The sequence below is a fragment of the Pecten maximus genome, chromosome 11 (genome assembly GCF_902652985.1).
Source record: "Pecten maximus chromosome 11, xPecMax1.1, whole genome shotgun sequence".
NCBI classification, from domain to species: Eukaryota; Metazoa; Mollusca; class Bivalvia; order Pectinida; family Pectinidae; genus Pecten; species Pecten maximus.
Window position 1 is genome coordinate 24013862 of NC_047025.1, and position 23656 is coordinate 24037517.

The 23656-nt window shown below is 35.9% G+C and overlaps 1 protein-coding gene across 3 annotated transcripts; it reads right to left on the bottom strand.

Moving 5' to 3' along the window:
* Nucleotides 1–1767: 1767 nt before the first annotated feature.
* On the bottom strand, nucleotides 1768–23237 carry LOC117337593 (CCR4-NOT transcription complex subunit 10-like). Of its 3 annotated transcripts, none has more exons than XM_033898641.1 (17): nucleotides 23144–23237; nucleotides 20142–20430; nucleotides 18834–18984; nucleotides 18586–18644; nucleotides 18242–18370; nucleotides 16268–16351; nucleotides 15515–15773; nucleotides 14226–14428; nucleotides 13126–13241; nucleotides 12790–12918; nucleotides 12205–12282; nucleotides 9568–9681; nucleotides 9248–9378; nucleotides 6895–6960; nucleotides 6232–6353; nucleotides 4366–4438; nucleotides 1768–2888 (listed from the first exon to the last, which is right to left on the bottom strand). In XM_033898641.1, the coding sequence occupies exons 2-17, from the start codon at nucleotides 20424–20426 to the stop codon at nucleotides 2767–2769; spliced, it is 2121 nt and encodes a 706-aa protein (XP_033754532.1). In that variant the 5' UTR covers nucleotides 20427–20430; nucleotides 23144–23237; the 3' UTR covers nucleotides 1768–2766. The 3 variants fall into 3 exon arrangements, with proteins under 3 accessions (XP_033754532.1, XP_033754530.1, XP_033754531.1); XM_033898639.1 differs by having other exon boundaries at nucleotides 18586–18647; XM_033898640.1 differs by lacking the exon at nucleotides 23144–23237 and adding an exon at nucleotides 22978–22994 and having other exon boundaries at nucleotides 18586–18647.
* Nucleotides 23238–23656: the final 419 nt, after the last annotated feature.

Genomic DNA, 23656 nt, shown 5'->3' on the forward strand with positions numbered 1-23656 from the left:
TCAGCAAAACAACAACAATGGGTAGTCTTGGTTTCCTTTCATAACAATGCTCGCCAAATGAAATATAAAATTTATTTGATTATGAATATCATTGGCTTCATAACAGGTTTATATCTGCACTTTTCTGAATATTTCTCCCACATAATACAATTTTAGGGACCTGTTCATAGCGGCTTTTGTGCATGTTTACACACAATGTAATGACGTATACTGCCCACTTAATGCTGATTACACCTGTGATAAATCGGTCAGCACGTTGACCCCATTTATGACCAATTGAACTCGACTGAGTACACCAGTGAAACATCTACGTAGTTAGTTTGTAGTAAGCGACAGGTCGATATAAATGTCAGGAAATTAACGTTAAGGTCAAAGTTTCCTGACAAAAGTGAGAAAAAAATCGCACTTATAAATATTTTCCACCATAATTCGTTATTTTGTCATTTCAATTCCATTTACTAATTGATTCTTTAAAATTATCTAAATTTGCCGATGATCGAGGACGTAATATTTCTTTTTAAATCGACAGGTAACCGCTTAGGAATATATCAAAACATTATTTGAAAAAAAAATCTAAATTACTAAGGGCAAATTCATTATCAATATACGTGCAAGTGAAAGATAGCAAACCTTTCAAAACATAATCGCTCATATTACCGCCATCACAACGGAGTTTTGCACTTCCGGTCGAAAAAAAAGAAGAAGAAAAAATGCCATAGGTCCTCCCAACCCCTCGTGCTACATACCTGAAGTAGCACATATATATAGTGTACACGTGAACTGTCGTCTACACTATAATACCAGAAAACGAATCTGTGTTTGAGAATATCAGTTATATATAAAACATTGCTAAAACCTTAAAAATTATGAAACACGATATTATTTCTAGTATAACAGTTTATAAACAGAACAGATTAAATGAAATGGTGGACAAAAAACTGAGATTGCTTCAAGCACTGTGTTTAGATTTTTCCGCGACTCTCAAAACGGGAGAAATTATTATCTTTATCGACGTATTCACTAACAACATGCAGTTTCTAAACACGTAATAGGGCAAAAGCGCTGGATGATAATAGGATATCCTTCAACATATAACAAAGTTATCCTAGACTCCTAGACATCATATGTTTAAGCTCGTACGAGTTGTTCCCCTTGGATCAATCAAAGTGCATTGACGAATGTCGTATTTTCGACATTTATCGGGTTAAATATCTTCCTACTTGCCTATTAACAGTAATTGTAATGGCATATTTATATATATTCCGAAGGTTTACTTTAATAGACGTCGTCATTGAATTAATACAGAATCAGATATAAATATGACTACCTGGTGGGCACAGAATGTTGGACAACCACAGGCGAAGTCGTCTATAAGTTGGAAAAACTTGCTGACTAATCCCTTTGTCATTATTATATGTCAATAAAATATGTTTAAACTAACCACAGGCATCTGCTTCTGGTTAGTATTGATAGAAAAACATATTAAACCCTACTCATACTATATCAAGCACACGCCTGTCCGGAAAACTTCGTATTCATGTTGCGACATCCGGGACTTCAATGCAAAGTTGTTGGAACGTTATTTTCTCAAACATCTATGCGACGTTAACATATGATGTTGTTAAAATGTTGTCATAAGGTTTTTATGCAAACTTTGAAAATATTGTTGTTATTTTCAAAAGGACTTCAAACATCTCCAGCTGCCTATAAATCCATTACCTCTCTTTTACACAGATAACACAGCCAACAAAAATACTCCACACAGCATATTTTCATTACATTTTTATTGCTTCTTCTGAATTCTTTTACAAATCAGATCCATTGCTTTCATCATCAATATAATAATTCAAATAATTTATAACCAACATTCATGATGATTTCCCTATTGTCCATTTCATGCTAAGGTATTTATGTTTATAGACAAAATAATTCATGGGTGTCTGGTCCCTGTGTCACAGAAGGTATACATCAACGACAAAAACATCACTGGCGTTTAGAATCTGAATGTATAAAACTTAAATGTGAAAGGAAGTACACAAGGGATTTACATTGGCATAATACAAGACAGAAAATATCTTTGTGTACATCCAGACACCTTGATAATAATAAAAAATAGCACTTTGGCAGTGTTTTCTGACAGATAACATATCATTAAGAAACAGTGGTCTCTGTGACCAATATACTAATGGCAAAGTTCACTTCTTGTTAATGACAAAGGCTGAGCTCTGTGGTATAAGATTAACCAATATTAAACCTCTTGTTGAATTCAGATGGATCTGTAATGCAGGATTACCTCCATGACTCAAATTGACTGCTGCGACTTAGGATTACCCTACGAACCTTGACCTCTGTTGACCTCAGGTTAATGCAATATGAAATACAACCTAAGTGACCTCCACTGACCTGTAAACCAGAATTACCCATGTGACTTGTTTTGATCACTCTGACTAGCCTCTCCGCTGAGACACATGTAAATGAGATGACATCCACCATTTTAACAGTTGCTCTTTAAGGTAGGGCATTGTTTTTAAGTGGATGTCATCCTTTCTTATCCCCACATAATAATAAACAATAATGTGGAATCATGCTGTGCTTTGAATAAAGATATTTAAAAATCTATATGCAGGAAGCTGTATCAAACTAAGGTCCTCTCCTAAGGGGGATGACTCTTTCTAAGGATCCGCATCTTTATCATTTAGGGTAACATAGCCTCACTGTGATATTAGTTCACTTTGTCTTGCTCTACTCGGTAAAACACTTGTATTATCAGGGCATTGGAACATCATTTCGTACATTGCTGGGTTTGGAGTTGATCTTCATTTCTACTCGATTAGGTGTCACATGACCAAAGTGGTCTTTGATGACAATCTGTGCCATCTTTCTTCGACCTAGAAATGAAAAGAACAATTCAAATATAAACTAGCATATGTTACTAAATGTACCAATCATTTATTCACTAATTTCTCAAAATGATTGAACAGTAAACAAGAGGCCAAGAGGGCCTGTATCGCTGACATGGCTGGATTTGACGAGACCAAACGTCAAAATATGTTCATGTCCAATTCGTTAATAGTTTTATTTGTTGATGTCCGTAAATGCTATATATGGTTATAGGGAAGGGATATAATCTTCTTAAAAGATAAAGCTCAGAAACAAAGTCCAAACTCCCCTGGGGTATGAAAAGACTCAAGGGATTGTTTTTACAACACGATTGTGTTAAAAGAAGTCCCTTGGGGTGAGGAAAGACCCCTGAGCTTATTTTTACATCAATATTGAGTTAATCCCTTGATGTCAAGCAATGCTATTTATGGTTATGGGTTGGGAATCTAAACAGTTTCAAAGATATAACAAAGGAACCAAGTCCCTAGGGGTAGGAAGACCCCAGGACCTATTTTTACATCATGATTTTGTTTTTTTGTTTGACGCCCAACAATGCTATATATATGGCTATAGGGTGGGGATCTAAACAGTTTCAAAGATATAACAAAGAAACTATGTCCCAATGGGTGGGAAAAAGACCCTGGGGCCTTGGACTGGTCAGTAAATACACCTCGTATTGGACTGTTCAGGGAAATACACTAAGTATTGGACTGGTCAGTTAATACACCTAGTATTGGACTGGTCAGGGGAATACACTAAGTATTGGACTGGTCAGGGGAATACACCTAGTATTGGACTGGTCAGGGGAATACACTAAGTATTGGACTGGTCAGTGAATACACTAAGTATTGGACTGGTCAGTGAATACACTAAGTATTGGACTGGTCAGGGGAATACACTAAGTATTGGACTGGTCAGTGAATACACCTAGTATTGAACTGGTCAGGGGAATACACTAAGTATTGGACTGGTCAGTGAATACACTAAGTATTGGTCTGGTCAGGGGAATACACTAAGTATTGGACTGGTCAGGGGAATACACCAAGTATTGGACTGGTCAGTGAATACACTAAGTATTGGACTGGTCAGTGAATACACCTAGTATTGAACTGGTCAGGGGAATACACTAAGTATTGGACTGGTCAGTGAATACACTAAGTATTGGTCTGGTCAGTGAATACACTAAGTATTGGACTGGTCAGTGAATACACTAAGCATTGGACTGGTCAGTGAATACACTAAGTATTGGACTGGTCAGTGAATACACTAAGCATTGGACTGGTCAGTGAATACACTAAGTATTAGACTGGTCAGTGAATACACTAAGTATTGGACTGGTCAGGGGAATACACCAAGTATTGGTCTGGTCAGGGGAATACACTATTGGACTGGTCAGTGAATACCTTAAGTACTGAACTGACCAGTGAATACCTAAGTATCACTGGTCAGAGAAAAAACTAAGCACTGGACTGATCAGATCTTTACCTTCGATTAGGTCCAGGTACAGCTTAAGGAAGTACATCTGGGCAGGCAGGGGTGTTCCAATGTAGTTTGAGCTCTGGAATGTAAACATGTTTATTGAACATGAGCAATCATTGACTCACAACTCTTAAATTCAAAGTTCCATTCTTAAAAGAATATACAAATTCTCTATAAATGTCACTTAGTGCTATTTCCACCAGCATGCTATCACTAAACTGAGAAAATATAGCAATAATTCAGTGAAATTGGAAGATATTAATCATTTTTAGTTCCTATCGGAATAGTAACATGTTTATGCAAGAGAAAATGGCCTATTTTCAGCTGTAAAATGCGGTGAAATATAACACTGGTACTGTATTTATTTTTAACGGCAGGTGCCTTCAGGATGCCTTTGGCACCTGCCTTAATAGCCGTGGTGGGTAAATTTTGTTAGTCACACTTTTGTTTCCGGCTAACAACTTCTCTTTTCTGTAATACAAATGATATACATCCGCAGTCTAATATAGTTCCTATTTCGACAGCAATTTTTGACACGATTTAACTGATGGTTCCCGTGTTTACTGCAATTATTTAAAATGAAATATGAATGTTTGGTGTTCTAGACTATTTTAGATTACTGGTATATATGCAATTGTTGTGGCGTAGGATTACGTAGTTCTGTCTCAATCTTGGCTTGAAAACGAAAGTAAAATAATTCAGTTTGATCGTCGTGGAAATTTACATGCATCCACAGAGAAACTATCCACATGTCTTAGACTCATATGTTCATCCTGAGTTCATATGCAGGAACATTTCATTTAAGCCTAAAACCAACCGTGTTTACGTAGTCAAATGTTTACAATTCTATAACTAGTTTTGCAGCAAAACATACCACGAGATAACTTCAGGTGTCACGTGACTAATCACGTGATCATCACTTATCGGCAAAAATGGTGGTTATGTCTAATGTAACTAAACCAGCGACTGTTCGCAGTTTCATATTCATTTGTATGTCGCTAGAATACGCAAGAAATATCAACAGGAATTGAAGGCAAGTTGTAACAAACTACATTGCCGTTTTTCATGAGGATTTTATTAAATACCCATAAGATTATTATTTGTTTATTTGAAAAGAATTTAACGATTATGATCCGTGACTGATGAACTGGCGACTTGTTTGTCAAAACTGTAGGCCTATATATGTCTCGTCCGACAGTGTAACCGACAGCGCAACCACAGTTTTCTATCGGAGGTAAAATATTTGCATTTTCGATGTTACTAGGGGTCATAAAATGGATGTTTCCTAGGCCTAATTAACATCTAATAATATAAATAAAAAAAACTTAGGCTGTGTACATCTTGGATTTTATCTCTGTATGTTGTTCATGTAACTGTTACATGTAATAGACCGATTTGTCGTTCAGTTGATTTTTTTCAAAGTTTACAAGCAGCTTTACTGATTCAGAAGTATATCAATAATCTTCCACAAACATTAAAGAAAAAGGTCAGGGAAAGAACAATACTACAGTTTTCAGCAGATAAATATGTTATACATGTTTTTTTGAATATATATAGAATAGGAATAACCAGATTAAGACATTTCATCTGATACAAATGTAGCTGTCGGACTATAAAATCCAATTGTAGCTGTCGGACTATAAAATCCAATTTTAAATTTCTTATTTTATGACCTCAACCCTGATGTTTCTCAGGGCTTTTGGCCCTTTGATTATCAAACATCACCAGTAAATTTTATCCACATTTAATACTGAAATTATTTTGTGATTAACATAGAAAATAAGAAACTCATATACGTGTATTATAACACCTATCCAGGCTGTTGTTTATCTAGAAGTGTCTACATAAAGATTATGCCTCTGAGTTGCTCACCTCTCCCAGGTTGGCCATCGCTTTATCATATTCCCCACGTATAGCGTGAGCTGTGGCCAAGTTATACTGCATTATCGCTTTGGCTTTTGTCAGATCTTTTGGCGACCATGGATACAGAGAACCTTTTGGAGAAAATGAACAATATTAACACACTAAGTGAGGAAAGTGATTGGTTTTTTACACAGTTTTTTTGCTAACAACAATTTTACCATTCATGATATCTTAACAAATTACAATAATTGCAATAATAAGCAATGTTTACACATACAGTAATTTTAAGAAAAATAATTGTTATACAGATGATGTATTTTAATTACTCAACAGAATCCTAATTGGTGTATTTATTTGTTTTAATGACAGAAAATCTTAAACAAATACACGTACTTTATTTTTGTTTAATGCAGTTTTCTTCGATGTATATATTGTACATGTACATGATCTTTTATATACGATGTCTGACTGTGTCTGTGTTAAGTGACACTCTTTGTCTGATGCGACCAAAATGTGTAAGTTCCTTTGAAAGTCACTGAAGTCAGTCTTGACAGTACATGTACATGGAATGAACACATCCTCCATCATTTCAGATTTTATACATGATATATGTACATAATTATTCCTTTTTCAAACATACATATTTGAATTAATTTCTTTCTGTCCACTAACCTTTGGCTTCCGAGGATTCTTGGTCTTTTTCTCCTTTGTCCAATTTGTCTCCTTTGTCATTTTTATCTGAAGCAGAAACAGTATGATCAAATATTACAGTATTTTTTGTGAACAGCTGGATGATATGGTAAAACCACAGACATTGAACAGCATCACAAAATGCTTAACTTGTACATACCGTAAAAGACTTTACAGACGATGTATGACATAATCGTTACCATAATAGGGGTCTTTGTAGGCAGGTTTTACTGTATAACCTTTGTCGTAATCAGAGTTTGTAGACAGATTTGATCGTATAACCTTTACCGTAATGGCAGTCTTTGTAGACAGTTTTGACTATAACCTTTACCGTAATGGCAGTCTTTGTAGACAGTTTTGACTATAACCTTTACCGTAATGGCAGTCTTTGTAGACAGGTTTGACTGTATAACCTTTACTGTAATGGCAGTCTTTGTAGATAGTTTTGACTATAACCTTTACCGTAATGCCAGTCTTTGTAGACAGGTTTGACTGTATAACCTTTACCGTAATGCCAGTCTTTGTAGACAGGTTTGACTGTATAACCTTTACTGTAATGGCAGTCTTTGTAGATAGTTTTGACTGTATAATCTTTACCGTAATGGCAGTCTTTGTAGACAAGTTTGACTGTATAATCTTTACTGTAATGGCAGTCTTTGTAGACAGTTTTGACTGTATAATCTTTACCGTAATGGCAGTCTTTGTAGACAAGTTTGACTGTATAATCTTTACTGTAATGGCAGTCTTTGTAGACAGTTTTGACTGTATAATCTTTACCGTAATGGGAGTCTTTGTAGACAAGTTTGACTGTATAATCTTTACTGTAATGGCAGTCTTTGTAGACAGTTTTGACTGTATAATCTTTACCGTAATGGCAGTCTTTGTAGACAAGTTTGACTGTATAATCTTTACTGTAATGGCAGTCTTTGTAGACAGTTTTGACTGTATAATCTTTACTGCAATGGCAGTCTTTGAAGACAAGTTTGACTGTATAATCTTTACTGTAATGGCAGTCTTTGTAGGCAGTTTTGACTGTATAATCTTTACTGTAATGGCAGTCTTTGTAGACAAGTTTGACTGTATAATCTTTACTGTAATGAGGATCTTTGTAGTCAGTTTTGACTGTATAATCTTTACTGTAATGGCAGTCTTTGAAGACAAGTTTGACTGTATAATCTTTACCGTAATGAGGATCTTTGTAGACAGTTTTGACTGTATAATCTTTACCATAATGGCGGTCTTTGTAGACAGGTTTGACTGTATAACCTTTATGTTATGGCGGTCTTTGTAGACAGTTTTGACTATAACCTTTACCGTAATGATGGTCTTTGTAGACAGTTTGAATGTATAATCTTTACCATAATGAGGATCTTTGTAGACAGTTTGAATGTATAATCTTTATGTTATGGCGGTCTTTGTAGACAGTTTTGACTATAACCTTTACTGTAATGATGGTCTTTGTAGACAGTTTGAATGTATAATCTTTACCGTAATGATGGTCTTTGTAGACAGTTTGAATGTATAATCTTTACCATAATGAGGATCTTTGTAGACAGTTTTGACTATAACCTTTACCGTAATGATGGTCTTTGTAGACAGTTTGAATGTATAATCTTTACCATAATGGCGGTCTTTGTAGACAGGTTTGACTGTATAACCTTTATGTTATGGCGGTCTTTGTAGACAGTTTTGACTATAACCTTTACCGTAATGATGGTCTTTGTAGACAGTTTGAATGTATAATCTTTACCATAATGAGGATCTTTGTAGACAGTTTGAATGTATAATCTTTACCATAATGAGGTTCTTTGTAGACAGCTTTGACTGTATAATCTTTATGTTATGGCGGTCTTTGTAGACAGTTTGAATGTATAATCTTTACCATAATGAGGTTCTTTGTAGACAGGTTTGACTGTATAATCTTTACCATAATGAGGTTCTTTGTAGACAGCTTTGACTGTATAATCTTTATGTTATGGCGGTCTTTGTAGACAAGTTTGACTGTATAATCTTTACCATAATGAGGGTCTTTGTAGACAGCTTTGACTGTATAATCTTTATGTTATGGCGGTCTTTGCAGACAGTTTTGACTGATACACTTAGTTGCTATTGAATTAGAGTATAGAAGCTGTAATAAGTACAACCACATTGCAACCCAATGCTGCCACAGTGAAAAGCATGAAAATAAGATTACCACTAAAATGTGTAATTTTCAGTTACCTCAGATGTTGTGAGTACATCTTGGCAAAGTTGTGTGCTTTAAAGATACAATAAGAAGTACTGGGAAACAAAGCGCTAAGTGATTTGATGGAACTGAATTTTTGAATCACTTTACCTTGGTCAGATTTCTGCTCAGGTGGATTTGTACTGATGTCCACAACTGTTTCTGGGTTCAGATGCTGAATGGCATCTGCTATCTTATCCATGGCAACAAGGGCTTCTGCCATGTACAGGTGACCAAGGTACCTAGACAAAGGAAGTTTATCTAGTCAAAGAACCATGTTACTGATTCGAATCTTAATTTGAAAAAAAATAAAATAAAACACTTTCATATGTACCAACCTTTAAATCTACTGATCTCTTAATATAAAATGTACTTTTTGATTTATAGATCTGTTATCTGTATGTTATATTTGTAAGGCTAGAGTAACACACCTCTGTGCTCCCGATAATCGAGGTTGGCGTAGAAGATTCTCGGCGTGTTGAAGAGCTAGAGCGTAGTCGTACAAACACAGGGACACATAAGCTGCTGCCGCAAGGATAGAGCATCTGTCAAAAACAAGCACCCATGTGATGCAGAATCAAATATTGTAATTGTCAAAAACAAGCATCAGGTGATCTTGTCAAACGCAATTTAATTTGTGGCTGCAACATGCTTTTCCATTGGTTTATTTATTCTGTGTAACAAGTGATAAACTGAACAAGAGGCCCAGAGGGCCTGTATCGCTCACCTGGATGAGATATGAAACAAGAATGATGATTAAGTATATTTGTCACTGGTATTGCTATGTCAATATATCATAGGCATTTTATATGGGTATGTGAGGTTTTTATGCCAAAAAATGCATTAATCCATGAAATGAAATTGACTTTTGGCGCAACCCCATGCTACCACACAAATGTGAGTGATATCCATTGTTAAGTTTCAGAAAAGAAGTTGTTTAAACCAATTGACCCCTTTTGACCCCGCCCTCTGCACCCCGGGGGGGTCAATTCCTTCCTTTATAAAATTTTGAATCCTTACCCAAAAGGATGCTACAAGTAAAATATGAGCTGTTTCAGAGAAGAAATTGTTCATATCCATTTAGCCAAAATTTACCCTTTTGCCCCCCCCCCCCCCCTCTCAGCTCCCTGGTGGGGTCAATCCTAAAATTTGTACAATTTTGAATCCCCTTCCCATGACCATGCTACCATACAAATGTGAGTGATATCCATTGCTTAGTTTCAGAGAAGAATTTGTGTACATGTATATCAATTTAACCAAAATGACCCCTTTTGGCCCCGCCTCTCAGCCCCAGGGGAGGTCGGCCCCACTATTTGTACAATTTTGAATCCCGACCCCATAGTGATGCTACCAGGCAAATATGAGCAATATCCATTGCTCGGTTTCAGAGAAGAAGTCGTTTATATCAATATAGCCCAATTGACCACATTTGGCCCCGCCCTTCAGGCCATTGGGGGGTCAGCCCCATTATTTGTACAATTTTGAATCCCGACCCCATAGTGATGCTACCAGGCAAATATGAGCAATATCCATTGCTCGGTTTCAGAGAAGAAGTCTTTTATATCAATATAGCCCAATTGACCACATTTGGCCCCGCCCTTCAGGCCCTTGGGGGGTCAGCCCCATTATTTGTACAATTTTGAATCCCCACCCAATAGTGATGCTACCAGGCAAATATGAGCAATATCCATTGCTCGGTTTCAGAGAAGAAGTCGTTTATATCAATATAGCCCAATTGACCACATTTGGCCCCGCCCTTCAGGCCATTGGGGGGTCAGCCCCATTATTTGTACAATTTTGAATCCCGACCCCATAGTGATGCTACCAGGCAAATATGAGCAATATCCATTGCTCGGTTTCAGAGAAGAAGTCTTTTATATCAATATAGCCCAATTGACCACATTTGGCCCCGCCCTTCAGGCCCTTGGGGGGTCAGCCCCATTATTTGTACAATTTTGAATCCCCACCCAATAGTGATGCTACCAGGCAAATATGAGCAATATCCATTGCTCGGTTTCAGAGAAGAAGTCGTTTATTTCAATATAGCCCAATTGACCACATTTGGCCCCGCCCATCAGGCCACTGGGGGGTCAGCCCCATCATTTGTACAATTTTGAATCCCCACCTTATAGTGATGCTACCAGGCAAATATGAGCAATATCCATTGTTCAGTTTAAGAGAAGAAGTCGTTTATATCAATATAGCCCAATTGACCCCTTTTGGCCCCGCCCTGCAGACCCCTGGGGGGTCAGCCCCACCATTTGTACAATTTTGAGTCCCCACCCCACAAGGATGCTTCTGACCAAATTTGGTCAAATTCTGATCACTGGTTATGAAGAAGAAGTCAATTGATGACGGACGGACGGACGACAGACGGACGGACAATGGACGACGGATGCCACGGTATGGCATAAGCTCACCTTGGTCCTTTGGACCAGGTGAGCTAAAAATGAAGGGCATGTTTTGATGGTGTCATATATGAATAACTAGAATTTTGCAAAAATAGTTTGGCTTTGGTGATTTTTCATGTGACCATCCACGTCTATTATACATGGATACGAGATTTCTGACAAACAGTGCAAAGAAAATTTGAAACATGGCCTGTGTTGGTTAACGTCAAAATCATTGCTCCATGAAACAATTACTCTTGCTGTTGTGAATCAAACTAAATTATTTTCCTTACAAACCATTTGTTTCTATTTAGGTGTAAATCAAATAGCACATGTAAAAGTATTGAACAAGATAATAAACTGGTCTACTGATGTATAGACCGAAAACGAAGGTGCACTGCTTTGCAGTTTATCCAGAGTGTGCTTCTGTTTTCTGCCTATACATGGATGGACCAATTAATCTAAAAATTTATTATCATGTTCCATCCCTAAGTATCCAGATGAATCATATGCAAATCAAGATAAAGCACTTTTAAATGTGACACAGATGTCAACACTTGACATCAGATGTCAACAGTTTGGAGCATTAGGAAAGAGAGCCAACTTCAAATTATTCAGAATTTAAGGGGATCGAAACAAACAATGTTATAAAACTGAAAAGGAAACCTGTTACCGTACCTGAGATTAGCAACCTCCAGAGCTCGCATCGGGTTACCAGGCGGAGCAGGAACCAGCACCATTTCCGGGGGAGTCTTACTGAATGGTAGATATGAGTAAGATGCTGACATGACTGGATACAAGCAAACTGGGCAATGCTAAAGCAAGATATGTCCCCTACCAGCCTCTACTAAATATAGTAAAAGTGACCTTGTCCTTGACCCAAAACCCCTGAAACTCACTCCGAGATATTATGGTCCTTATTATTGAAGTTTGATCAAAATCTCTCGAGGACTAAAACTGCTAGAGTGCTGAAAACTTTGGCATTATGTATATACGTACAAGATAAACGTACAGGAAACCTAGAGTCCCCCAAGTTTCACTGGTAGGGGACTAATAAACCTGTAACAGTTGAGCTCAACAGATTCATTTCTAGTGTAGAGAATTATCAAACATATTTCCATGAATATTAAATAACCATTTCAAATATATCATTATGTACCAAGACATACTTCTGTCAAGTAAACAGGCAAAGTGAATTCATTAGTATTGTAATTTAAAATATCTGTAGCTATTGAATCAATACAATAATTCTACAGTACTCACACTCCGTCCTGATCCTCAGTTGGCGTGGGTTGTGCATTTAGGGGATCATCTCGTAATAGGAGCAGAGCATTTTTCAGGCAAAGAGCGGCAAACTCGAGGTTGGGGGCTGGGATAGCTGGTGTACCAGGACTGTGAGAAAATATCCAAATGTTACTGATGGTGTAGTCTCGCTCAAAAATAATCATTCTGCTACATTTGTCTTTACTAGGTAATCTAAATCATTCTATGATTATCATTTGATTTAATAGAAATTTCATATTTCTTTAACCAAAACTACTGCAAAAAGATTACCATACATTAAAGTCCTTGAAAAGAAGACATATATATGCCCTATACCTTGCCCGGTTTTTGTGAATGCCAGGACCTAGTCGTAATTTCCTGTGAATTCCACTTCCATCTGACCCCTGAATGACCTCTAGTCTTCGTTCCAGTTTCCTGTCATCATCATTACTCTAAGCAACAAAGATACATCCATCACAACAATCACATTATGTTAGACAGCGTGGACAGTAATAGATATAGAATAAGATAGTCGTAAATCAAAAAACCTTTCAGAGTAGCTCCAGTTATTAAAAGAAAACATTGTACTTTAAAAATCAAATCGGAAAGTAACAGAAACTAAGCATTAGAGTGAATCCTGACTTTACTGACACTGTATGGGACCGAGTCAATGTGTCGGATATGACAGTGTGTCTGTAAAGTCAGTGTCGGCAATGCCAGTGGAGTAAGTCTCCGTTCTGTTGGATATGATCGGAAACTACACGATGTTGTTAAAGACAGTGGTCGGTAAAGTCAGATTTCATTGTATAAATATTACAAGCATAAAACAACTTAATTTGATGGTCATACATGTATCTATAAAATAACACAAGTATAACACACATCATATGTTTATTGCTACAGCATACTTGAAATGACTATGATAAGTACCCAATATTTCAGTTTAAGTCCTATCAAGGATGAGAAGACCATGTCTCAATTCTATTTAAAGTCTAATCAAGGATGAGAAGACCATGTCTCAATTCTATTTAAAGTCTAAACGAAGATAATGTCTCAAATTTTTTAAATGTCTAACCAAGGCTGAGAAGATAATGTCTAAATTATATTTAAAGTCTAATCAAGAATGAAAAGACAATGTCTCAATTCTATTTTAAATCTTATCAAAGATGAGAGGACAACGTCTCAATGCTATTTATAAATTCAAAACGAAAATCATGTCTCAATTCTATTTAAAGTCTAAACAAGGATGAGAAGACAATGTCTCGAATCTATTTAAAATCTAAAGGAAATGAGTGGACAAAGTTTCAATTCTTTTCAAAGTCTAATCAAGGATTAGAATGGACAATGTCTCAATTCTATCATTAAGGAACAGTCAGATATAAAAGCCAAAAATTCACAAAAATAACTGAAGGGAGATAACTTATCATGGCACCCACCTCTCTGTTAGCCATTATACAACACTCAGCAAGTCGTAACCAAAGCCGAGGGTTGACCCGGAAAACTTGTACAGCCTCTACCAGACACTCAAATGCACCAAGCGGATTCCCACAATGCAGCAGCTGTATGCCCATGTTGTAGAGCAGCTCATAGTGGCGACTCACGCCAATCATGTTTAACGGTTTTCCATTCAGATTTTTATCTGAAGCAAAGGAAATACATTTGGATTGTAATATAAATATTTAATTATCATAATTTTGCTATGGCAGTTTGCAGTTTAAGATTATGTCTTCTGAATCTCACTTCTGGGTAGCTGTCCATTTGTGTTTTTCTTACTTTTAAGCTACACAGCTACACTGTCTGGCTAGAAAATAAATTACATAAATTACATAAATTACTTCAATTCTGATGGAAAAAAGCTTCATGAAAAGCTAAGTTGGTGAAAAAGAAAATGTAGGTGAAATCGATGAACCTTAGGTGTAACAAAAGGAGGGACAGAAAGACCAACTGATGGACAAAATAAACTGAATACCTTTCTACATTTGATAACATTTAGGCAAATTTTGCTTTTGCTTTCTGAATGATATCATGAATCAGGATTTGTCAATCATTTATATCAATTTCTGTTGGTGAAAAAAAATTCATAGAGTAGTATCAAGGTTGTACATAAAAGATATCAAAAATTTAAATTGTGGCTCTCAGTATATTTCTTGGGAATTAGAATTTGATACATCTACTCGTAAAACTGTCAATGAATAGAAAATATAGTGTTTTTGATCTCGCCAATAAAAAAATCCCAAAAAACGAAAACACAGAGATACTGATAGTAAGTAGCAACTTAAACTCTTAAAGAAAGATGTGTAAGGAGTAATGAAAAATACCCTACCCATGCCTGGCTTCGAACTAGCAACCTATCGCTCTTAAGGCAAACATCCTAGCACTAGGCTAAAGGGAAATTCCTGCTAGTCTGAGCTAGTAAGGTATCCTTATACTCTCTACTTTTACACTACTCCCTCCTTCACAAAGTCTTTGCCCCCGAAGATAGCCACAACCCAGGTTCTTTTTTCTCCAAGAAAGCCCCTCAATCTCCTATAGCTTTCACTTGGAGTGGTCAACGGCACCAAATCTGTAATAGGAAGGAGTAAGGAAAAGACCCTGCCCATGCCGCACTTCGAACTTGCGACCTTTCCCTCTCAAAGCCAAACATCCTACCACTAGGCTTAAGGGAAATTCCTGCTAGACTGAGCTAGTAAGGTGACCTCATACTATTACACATGTAGTAACTCACGTTGCTCTGCCCCTCGTCGTAGATCTTTGATTGCATTTTCATTTTCCTGAATTGCCTTTCTGAAGTTAAATGCTCCATTGTGATGTTTGCGCATGTGAAAGTGCACACATCCCATATTGTTATAATACATAACTGGCAAGCACTCTCCTGACTCTGTAAACAGTTGCACAAATGAGGGTGGCCCCAACATTTTAATTGTTTTTCGATAATTTCCTCTTAGGTATTCAAAATTACTCTTCAGAAATATCACAGACGTATTCTGTAAAAGAAATCAAGTATACTTGTATTTAGTAATGTTAAATCTATAATTTGAATAATTTATATGATAAATGTTTGATGAAAAAAATAATCCTGCTTCTATCATACATATAAAGATGCTAGGAAGCATTTTCGCTAGAGGAGTTGTGTAAAGTAGACTGTGTTAGTTATTTAGAAACTGTTTACATATAAATAACAATACATGACAATGGTTTCATGTGTCTGCTTTAAGGAATTCTTAACAACGTACAGACCAAAATTACTGCCCGCCGTCTTAATTAGGCAAGTATGTATATTTATATTGATTTTCATTGGGGATTCCTGGCACTTTCTGTATGGACAGGTGTCCGCTTTGACAGGTTTAATTGTGTTGTTTTTATGGTAAGTATTGTGTATGTGCCAATTCATAATTGCACTTATCTGTTTAGATTTAGTTATGGGCTAAAATTCAAGATGACCAAAATTAATCTGTTTACAGTATATTGACCAACTTACCACTGCCTGGGTAGTCATCAATGATTTGATCTCTCTCTTACAGGATTTCATGGACTTCATCATTAGTAAGCACCTTGTTTTGAACTGCAATAAATGTAAAATAAATCAATATTTACTGATAACCTGGATTCAAGTAAGTATCAATCGGTTCACTTTCACACATGTAGCTGAATTATTAAACTTTAAAACTAATATCTGGTTTTGATTGGCTGTTTGATATTTTTTGTAACTTTTGATGTCATAATACAAGAACATTGTGCATTATTATGCTGTCAAAGTTCTTGAGAGATTTCACTCATGTACATATGTATTGTATAGTGGGGTATTAAACATTTTCTTCGGGCTGATAAGTTTGTAAATTGTGAGAATATTTCTCCTATACATTGTATAACAACCAGTTTTGGATTTTATGTGTGATGTTTCCGTGACTACACTTGTTACCTTCACCAGGCAAATGACAAGTGAAGTGTATGTATCATTTTTCTGATGAAGGCGACTTTCTGTAATCATCGAAACTTTACACATTAAATCCAATACTGGTTGTGATGTAGGCAAAATCTTTTTGTGTATAGCGAGGAATTTTATTATGAATTAGTTTACACTGTACCAACATGCAAGCTTTGGGACAAATAAAGTTGAATATCGGTTTTTCAAAATATGTCTGCAGGGGATTTTACTGTATATCAAATATTGATACCCTGCCAGAAGTTTTAAATTAAAAAAAAAAGAAAAAAAGGGGAAACAGGTAATACTGATCAAACTATAGATCACTATGTCTAGATTGTGTATGTATGCAGTTCCATATCAAAGATTATCCATTATGAAACAGTTTATAGCTGCGTCAAACAATATCTGGATTCTGGAAAAATACATAAAACTGTGCAAGGTAAAGGTAGACTTTGCTGAAACAGGCTATTTATGTAAAAACAAGAGATTCCAGAGGGATCTTGGCGCCCACCATTTAATGATCTTTATAGGTTCCATGTCAGATTGATCTCTCTATTTTTCCCTTCCTCTTACTAATCTGTGTAAATTGAGAAACATCCCTCCAGTACTTTTCAAACAAGGGGAACCTATATGAAATTTGAAATTTAGCAATAATGACTGTCTGTTGGCCATGTTGTTTTCGGATTGGTCCCAAAATGCAATATGAGGGACCAAGGGGAACCTACCTATGAAATTTGAGAAAGATCCCTTCAATACCTTCTGTAAAATTGCGATAACAAACATCAATTGCCAAAATTCAAGATGGCTGCCTGTCGGCCATGTTGTTTTCCGATTAGTCTCAAAATGCAATATGCATAACTAGGCACCAAGGTGAACCTACATATGAAATTTGAGAAAGATCCCTTCGGTACTTTCTGAGAAATAGCGATAACAAACTTCAATTGTCAAAATCCAAGATGGCTGCATATCGTCCATGTTGTTTTCCGACTGGTCGCAATATGCATAACTAGGGACCAAGGGCAACCTACATATGAAATTTGAGAAAGATCCCTTCAGTACTTTCTGAGAAATAGTGATAACAATCTTCAATTGTCAAAATCCAAGATGGCTGCCTGTCGGCCATGTTGTTTTCTGATTAGTCTCAAAATGCAATATGCATAACAAGGCAGCAAAGTGAACCTACATATGAAATTTGAGAAATATCCCTTCAGTACTTTCTGAGAAATAGCGATAGCAAACTTCAATTGTCAAAATCCAAGGTGGCTGCGTGTCGGCCATGTTGTTTTCCGATTGGTCTCAAAATGCAATATGCATAACTAGACACTAAGGGGAACCCACATATGAAATTTGAGAAAGATCCCTTCAGTACTTTCTGAGAAATAGCAATAACAAGAATTGTTTACGGACGGACGGACGACGGACCATGGACGAAGGACGATTTGAATAGCCAACCATCTGATGATGGTGGGCTAATAAGGCTAAAAGTCCTCATAAATTTCTACACTCCATATCTCTTTATCCAAGTACCAAGCTAATTTTGGGTTTCCACTGCTCTGATGCTTCTGTTTCCTCCTTGTTTTCTTTCTCTGTTTTTTCTTTGCTTCCATTGAACATCGTTTTTTCTGCATAACTCAGCATGCCGATAGCTTTTTCTGGCTGCAATTACACATTGAAACACATATTTAAAAATTTACCAGCAATACATGGTGAATGTATATAATTATATGTTATACAGAATTTTTAAATAAAAAAATATATTCGGTATGTTAGAATTTAATTGCAATTGTTGTATACAAATCTATAATGTATTGTAAAGTAAGATAAAATTTTGGTTTATGCGATGGAATGTGACACTTGTTGTGTGACCTTACCTGGAACGTACACAGGTACAACTCCACAAGTAACATCATTGCTTTTCTAGCTAAGGCTTCTTCTATAGGAGACCAGGAAGAGAAGGAAAACAGGATATATTGGTAAACAGTTCAAAAATTGTATATACACTTTGGTACATACATGCCAGTGACACACACAAAAACAGGACTTTAATGGTAGATTACTATAGAGTGAACATTCTAGTCATTGTGACTAACACGGGTTATGGTGTAAGAATGATATCTACCCAGAGGTTCGATGAACTGGAAGAGTTTGTCGAGGATGTTGAGAGCGGCCTTATATTGTCGGAGGTGGTACAGCACTACTGCCTGGTTGTAGTAGATGACACTGTGGTCTACATCCTCTAGACTCTCGCTGTTGTTGATATTTACATTTGCCTATTCACAAATAAATTATCATATTCAAAATTTCTCACAGTCTCAATTTCACTTTGTTCATGAACTGAACGGAATTTATCTTTTTTTTTTTAATTTGGAAAGGCAAAAGACACAAATCAGATAAACTGGTTCATTTATAGATAAAAAAAAAGTATAAAATAACAAGAGGCTCAATGTTGGCCTAACTTGCTCATCTGTGTTGGCCTAACTTGCTCATCTGTTCCCAGGTAATGAAGACAATACCATCCTGGATAATTTGATGTAGCCAACATTAAAAGACAACCGATTTATTTACTTTACAGGGATTTTTGGTCATTCTATTGAAACTTCACTTTTTAAGTAAATGTATATTTGAACAGAAACCTTGACAGTACTCAGGCAAAGGTAATTAATTTGAACAGAATGCTACATCCTCTTGATTTTAACACATTCGATCCTTAATTGTGACTTTGAAAGCAGCCAGCCATATATGTATTAATATACAGTTAATATACAGTAGGATTATAGGTCAATGTCAGTCAAGTGAACAAACCTGTTAACACTTCATCCCCGGTCATATATCAGGTCTCTAGACCTCTAATTAATGAGAAGTTTTTTAAGATTTTAACACATTTGTCCCTTGTGACCTTGAAAGTAGGTACATGTAATTAATTTAAAAATTTTTTGTCATTCATCCCAGCATGCCTCTGGCCAAATAATTATCATCCTAGACCATTTGTCACCAAGCAAAAATCCCAATACAGCTAAAAATTAAAACTTCAAATTATTTCAGTTACCCATTATGCTCCAATAAATGTAGGATCAGGATTTGACAAGCCAAATTACAAAATGTTATAAAAAAATGTTTAAATAATTGCTTTAAAAAAATGAAATTTTTCACATACTGTATCAGCTTATGGTCTTTACTGTCCACCTCTGATATATTTTGTGTTCAATCCCTGGTTTACTACAAGTTTTAGCGAACTAACTGGTTTTTTTTTTTTAAATAACCTCAGATAATATGATCGTATCTCGATCAATTTTGTAGAACATGTAAATGTGACTTGTAAGCCTACATATACTACATGTAAATAAACTAAAATGTCAATATAATAATTTGATTGTAGATTTATGATGAAATACTTCAAATTCTGCGTCATCTGACTTTCTGCACTTACCATAAGACACACGGATGACAATCGATCCCGGAATTCATCTGTTGTGAGAAAGCCACTTTGATAAAACTCAGCTACAGCTTTGTTATGAACAACTTTTGGATCTGTGTTCCTCTGAGCAATCAACTTGTGCATGAGGTTACAACATGCACCATACTGTTTTTGATTGAATTCTTGAAGGGCCTGATTGGCTAACTCCTTCTGTTGCTCCGTAACTGATGGAACAGGAGGTGGAGACTCCACTGCCTCCACAGATTCATCTTTGTTCTCAGCCATTTCTTTTATCATATATCTAAACAAAAGTTGAAAAGAAAATAGAGTAACAATTATCAATGATAATAATTTGAAATAACACTGTTATTAAGTGATTCTATACTTCATAAAGATAAAAAAAAAGATGAATGTTTTGTATTTCTGACCATGGGAAAAATAACCTGTTAACTGTTTATAGCAGAAGTAAAGAATATATAAGATTGTTATCCACATCCATTTTAGTGGGAATTCATTTCACCATTCACAGCAACACTTCAAGTATATCATCACTAAATAAGGTTCTGAGTATCAGGTCGGGAACATCCTGTTTTTACAGACAAGAGAAAATGGAACTATCATGTATCAGCCTGTATACAAATTAGAATAAGATAATGATTTTATCTAATTTAATAATAATTTGAATAATTTTTTAAACAGGTTTCTTCTAACTTAAAATATATCAGCGAATGTGAAATTTCATTAATTTTATCATCTGTTTGAGTCCAATATTTAATGAGTATATCGACAGACAAGACAAGTACCCAGTCATATTATTCCATACTTCAGCTAACTAAAGGTCTCTGCAAACTCTCTGGCTATTTCTTTGTTCTAATATGCCCACCGACATTTAGCAACCTGATTTCTGGGCAAAATGATACCAGTATTGACAGCTCTTAACTTGATGACAACAGTGTGTACTGAAACAGTTTAGGTATATATCCTATTTAAACAGTCCAATCACTATTTAACACCAAGTTAATGATTATTTTCCACAAAACATTTTGTTACATCATTCCACTGCTTCAAGTACCAGTAACCTGTTTTTATCATGGTGGCATCGGTTCTTATAAAAATAAAATATGGAATGTGTCTACCAAGCGAAACAAATATAAAGTATGATTGAAGAAAATAGCTTTTTGTTAAACATTTAAATGTAATTTAGCTCTTTAATATGAACAAAACCCAAACATTGAAAATTTGACTGTGCAGTGTGAATCGGACATGGAAAGTTAGAGGTTATTTACAATGTCCGTCACAAGTTTTCCAGAGTGTAATATTAGCCAGAGTTTCCGCTGGCCCTGACACCATGTCTGATGTAGGGCCAGAGCGCACTGCTATATGAAAACGTGGAATTCTCCGACACTGTTTGGTGTCGCCAAGAATTTGGTGCAAATACAATAAAATCGGGTGCGACATAACACCTACTTAACATATATAGACAAATGAGATATTCATTTACCCCAGAACACCAATTTAGTCCCATCTAGGTGTTTTATTCTGTCCGTATAGACCCTTGCTTTACGCTAGTCAAAATTTCATACTTGACTCAACGCCATATTGCTAACTATGTAGGTCGCGGGCTGCCTAATTACCCTAATCATTGCGTGATGGAGCGAAAAGAAATAAAATACAACATTTATTTCTATATATTTTACCGCTTATAATTCATAAATAATGAACTTTTGCATTAAAATATAACACGTTTTGGGAAATAATAAGCTTAGTTTTCTTGATTTACACTATCTAAGAAGAAAAACACAATAAATGATATGTGGTCATTTCGGTCAATTGCGTTCTGATTCTGGTGGTTAGTTGTACTGTCACTCACAAAATGGCGGGTCAACTTGAAATTTTGACTAGCATAAAGCAAGGGTCTTTACGGACGGAATAAAACACCTAGATTGGACTTATTGGGTGTTATGGGGTAAATATATATCTCATTTATCCATATATATAAGGTAGGTGTTATGTCACACCCGATTTTATTGTATTTGCACCAAATTCTTAGCGACACCAAATGGTGTCGGGAGAAAAATTCTACGTTTTCATATAGTAGTGCGCTCTGGCCCTATGTACACCAGACATGGTGTCAGGGCCAGAGGAAACTTAGGCTATGTAATTCTCTAGCATGGATTCCATAGCCTGCCTACAGTAGCATGCACAATAAAGATGTTTTGGTAAATGTTTTGTTCATATGCAAATAATAAGAAGCTGAATAGTTAAATTCACAAAATAACCGAAATTTATATTCATTTTTTGAGTTAGACCAGCCAGCTAATAACTTATCAACTGTTAATCTGAATAATTATATTGTTTCGCAGCCATGTCCCACTTCAAGTTTGAGCTTCAGTGCATCCACAGGAGTTTGATATTTATCAATATGAATATATAATAACCCATATAAAATGCCATGTGTACTAAAGTGATTTTTTATATTATGCAGGGTATTTTCATAATGATTATTATATTTTTATAGATAAAACGTTAAACTCCTGTGGTTCATCCTCTCCCTCGTTCCCCAACCTTGAACAGTTAAACATGGTCATTGATGGATATGTCTTTATGTGCATCCAGTGACCAACAAAAGGTAGTGAGATAGAAAAGTCAGTGTAGTTTCGAAGTAGAAACAAAACACACTTTCAAAGAAATTCGCAGATTGGGCCCTGGCTGAAGCCCCGAAAACAGTATAGACACGAATCGTGCAAATTTACAGAAGAAATTTATGCATTTCTTTTTCAAATTACCCTGCATTTGAGTAACTTAACTACTCCAATTGGTATCTGTTACTCAAATGCAGGACTATTACCTATTTACGGGCTGTGTCCAACCTGTTGTAGGCTAACCGCTGATCGTGCGGTCTACAATGAACAACAAATGAGTATGCGATAATCATATATACGTATATTTTGTAGATACTGGACAAGCATAATTGCACGCTTCAATTCAACATATGGCACATTGAATACGTGTACCTGGTGGGTATGCAGAAATTTCGATTCCTTCAGCAGTGAACAAACGCTTGCATGGGCGCCGCCATGTTATTTCTTCGGTTGCTGAACGCCACCTATCGGACGTTCTCCTATTACACAGGGGCCTGTATCATTTATATACGTGTATGCAAGTGCTTGGTATCACCATAAATATTATTGTGAACGGGGTAAAATTGTGGAGGTCTTTTTAGGATAAATCTATGGTGACTGGGAACGGACATTATAAACGATAATATTGAGTGGGAACGAAATATTATATGTTAGTGCAGATGTTCTCCTGATGGTTACATAAACATTATTGTCTGGTCACATAAACATTGTTGTCTGGTCACATAAACATTATTGTCTGGTCACATCAACATTATTGTCTGGTTACGTAAACATTATTGTCTGGTTACATAAACATTATATATATTGTCTAGTTATATAAACATTATATATATTGTCTGGTTATATAAACATTATTGTCTGGTTACATAAACATTATTGTCTAGT

What these genes read in the sequence shown, in the direction of transcription:
- LOC117337593 (XM_033898639.1), bottom strand. Translation starts at nt 20,426, where the DNA reads ATGATAAAAGAAATGGCTGAGAACAAAGATGAATCTGTGGAGGCAGTG. An exon ending in ACGACGAGGGGCAGAGCAAC is followed by an intron (nt 14,429 to 15,514) that starts GTGAGTTACTAC and finishes CCTTTGCTTCAG; the next exon opens with ATAAAAATCTGAATGGAAAA. An exon ending in ATTCACAAAAACCGGGCAAG is followed by an intron (nt 12,919 to 13,125) that starts GTATAGGGCATA and finishes ATTTTCTCACAG; the next exon opens with TCCTGGTACACCAGCTATCC.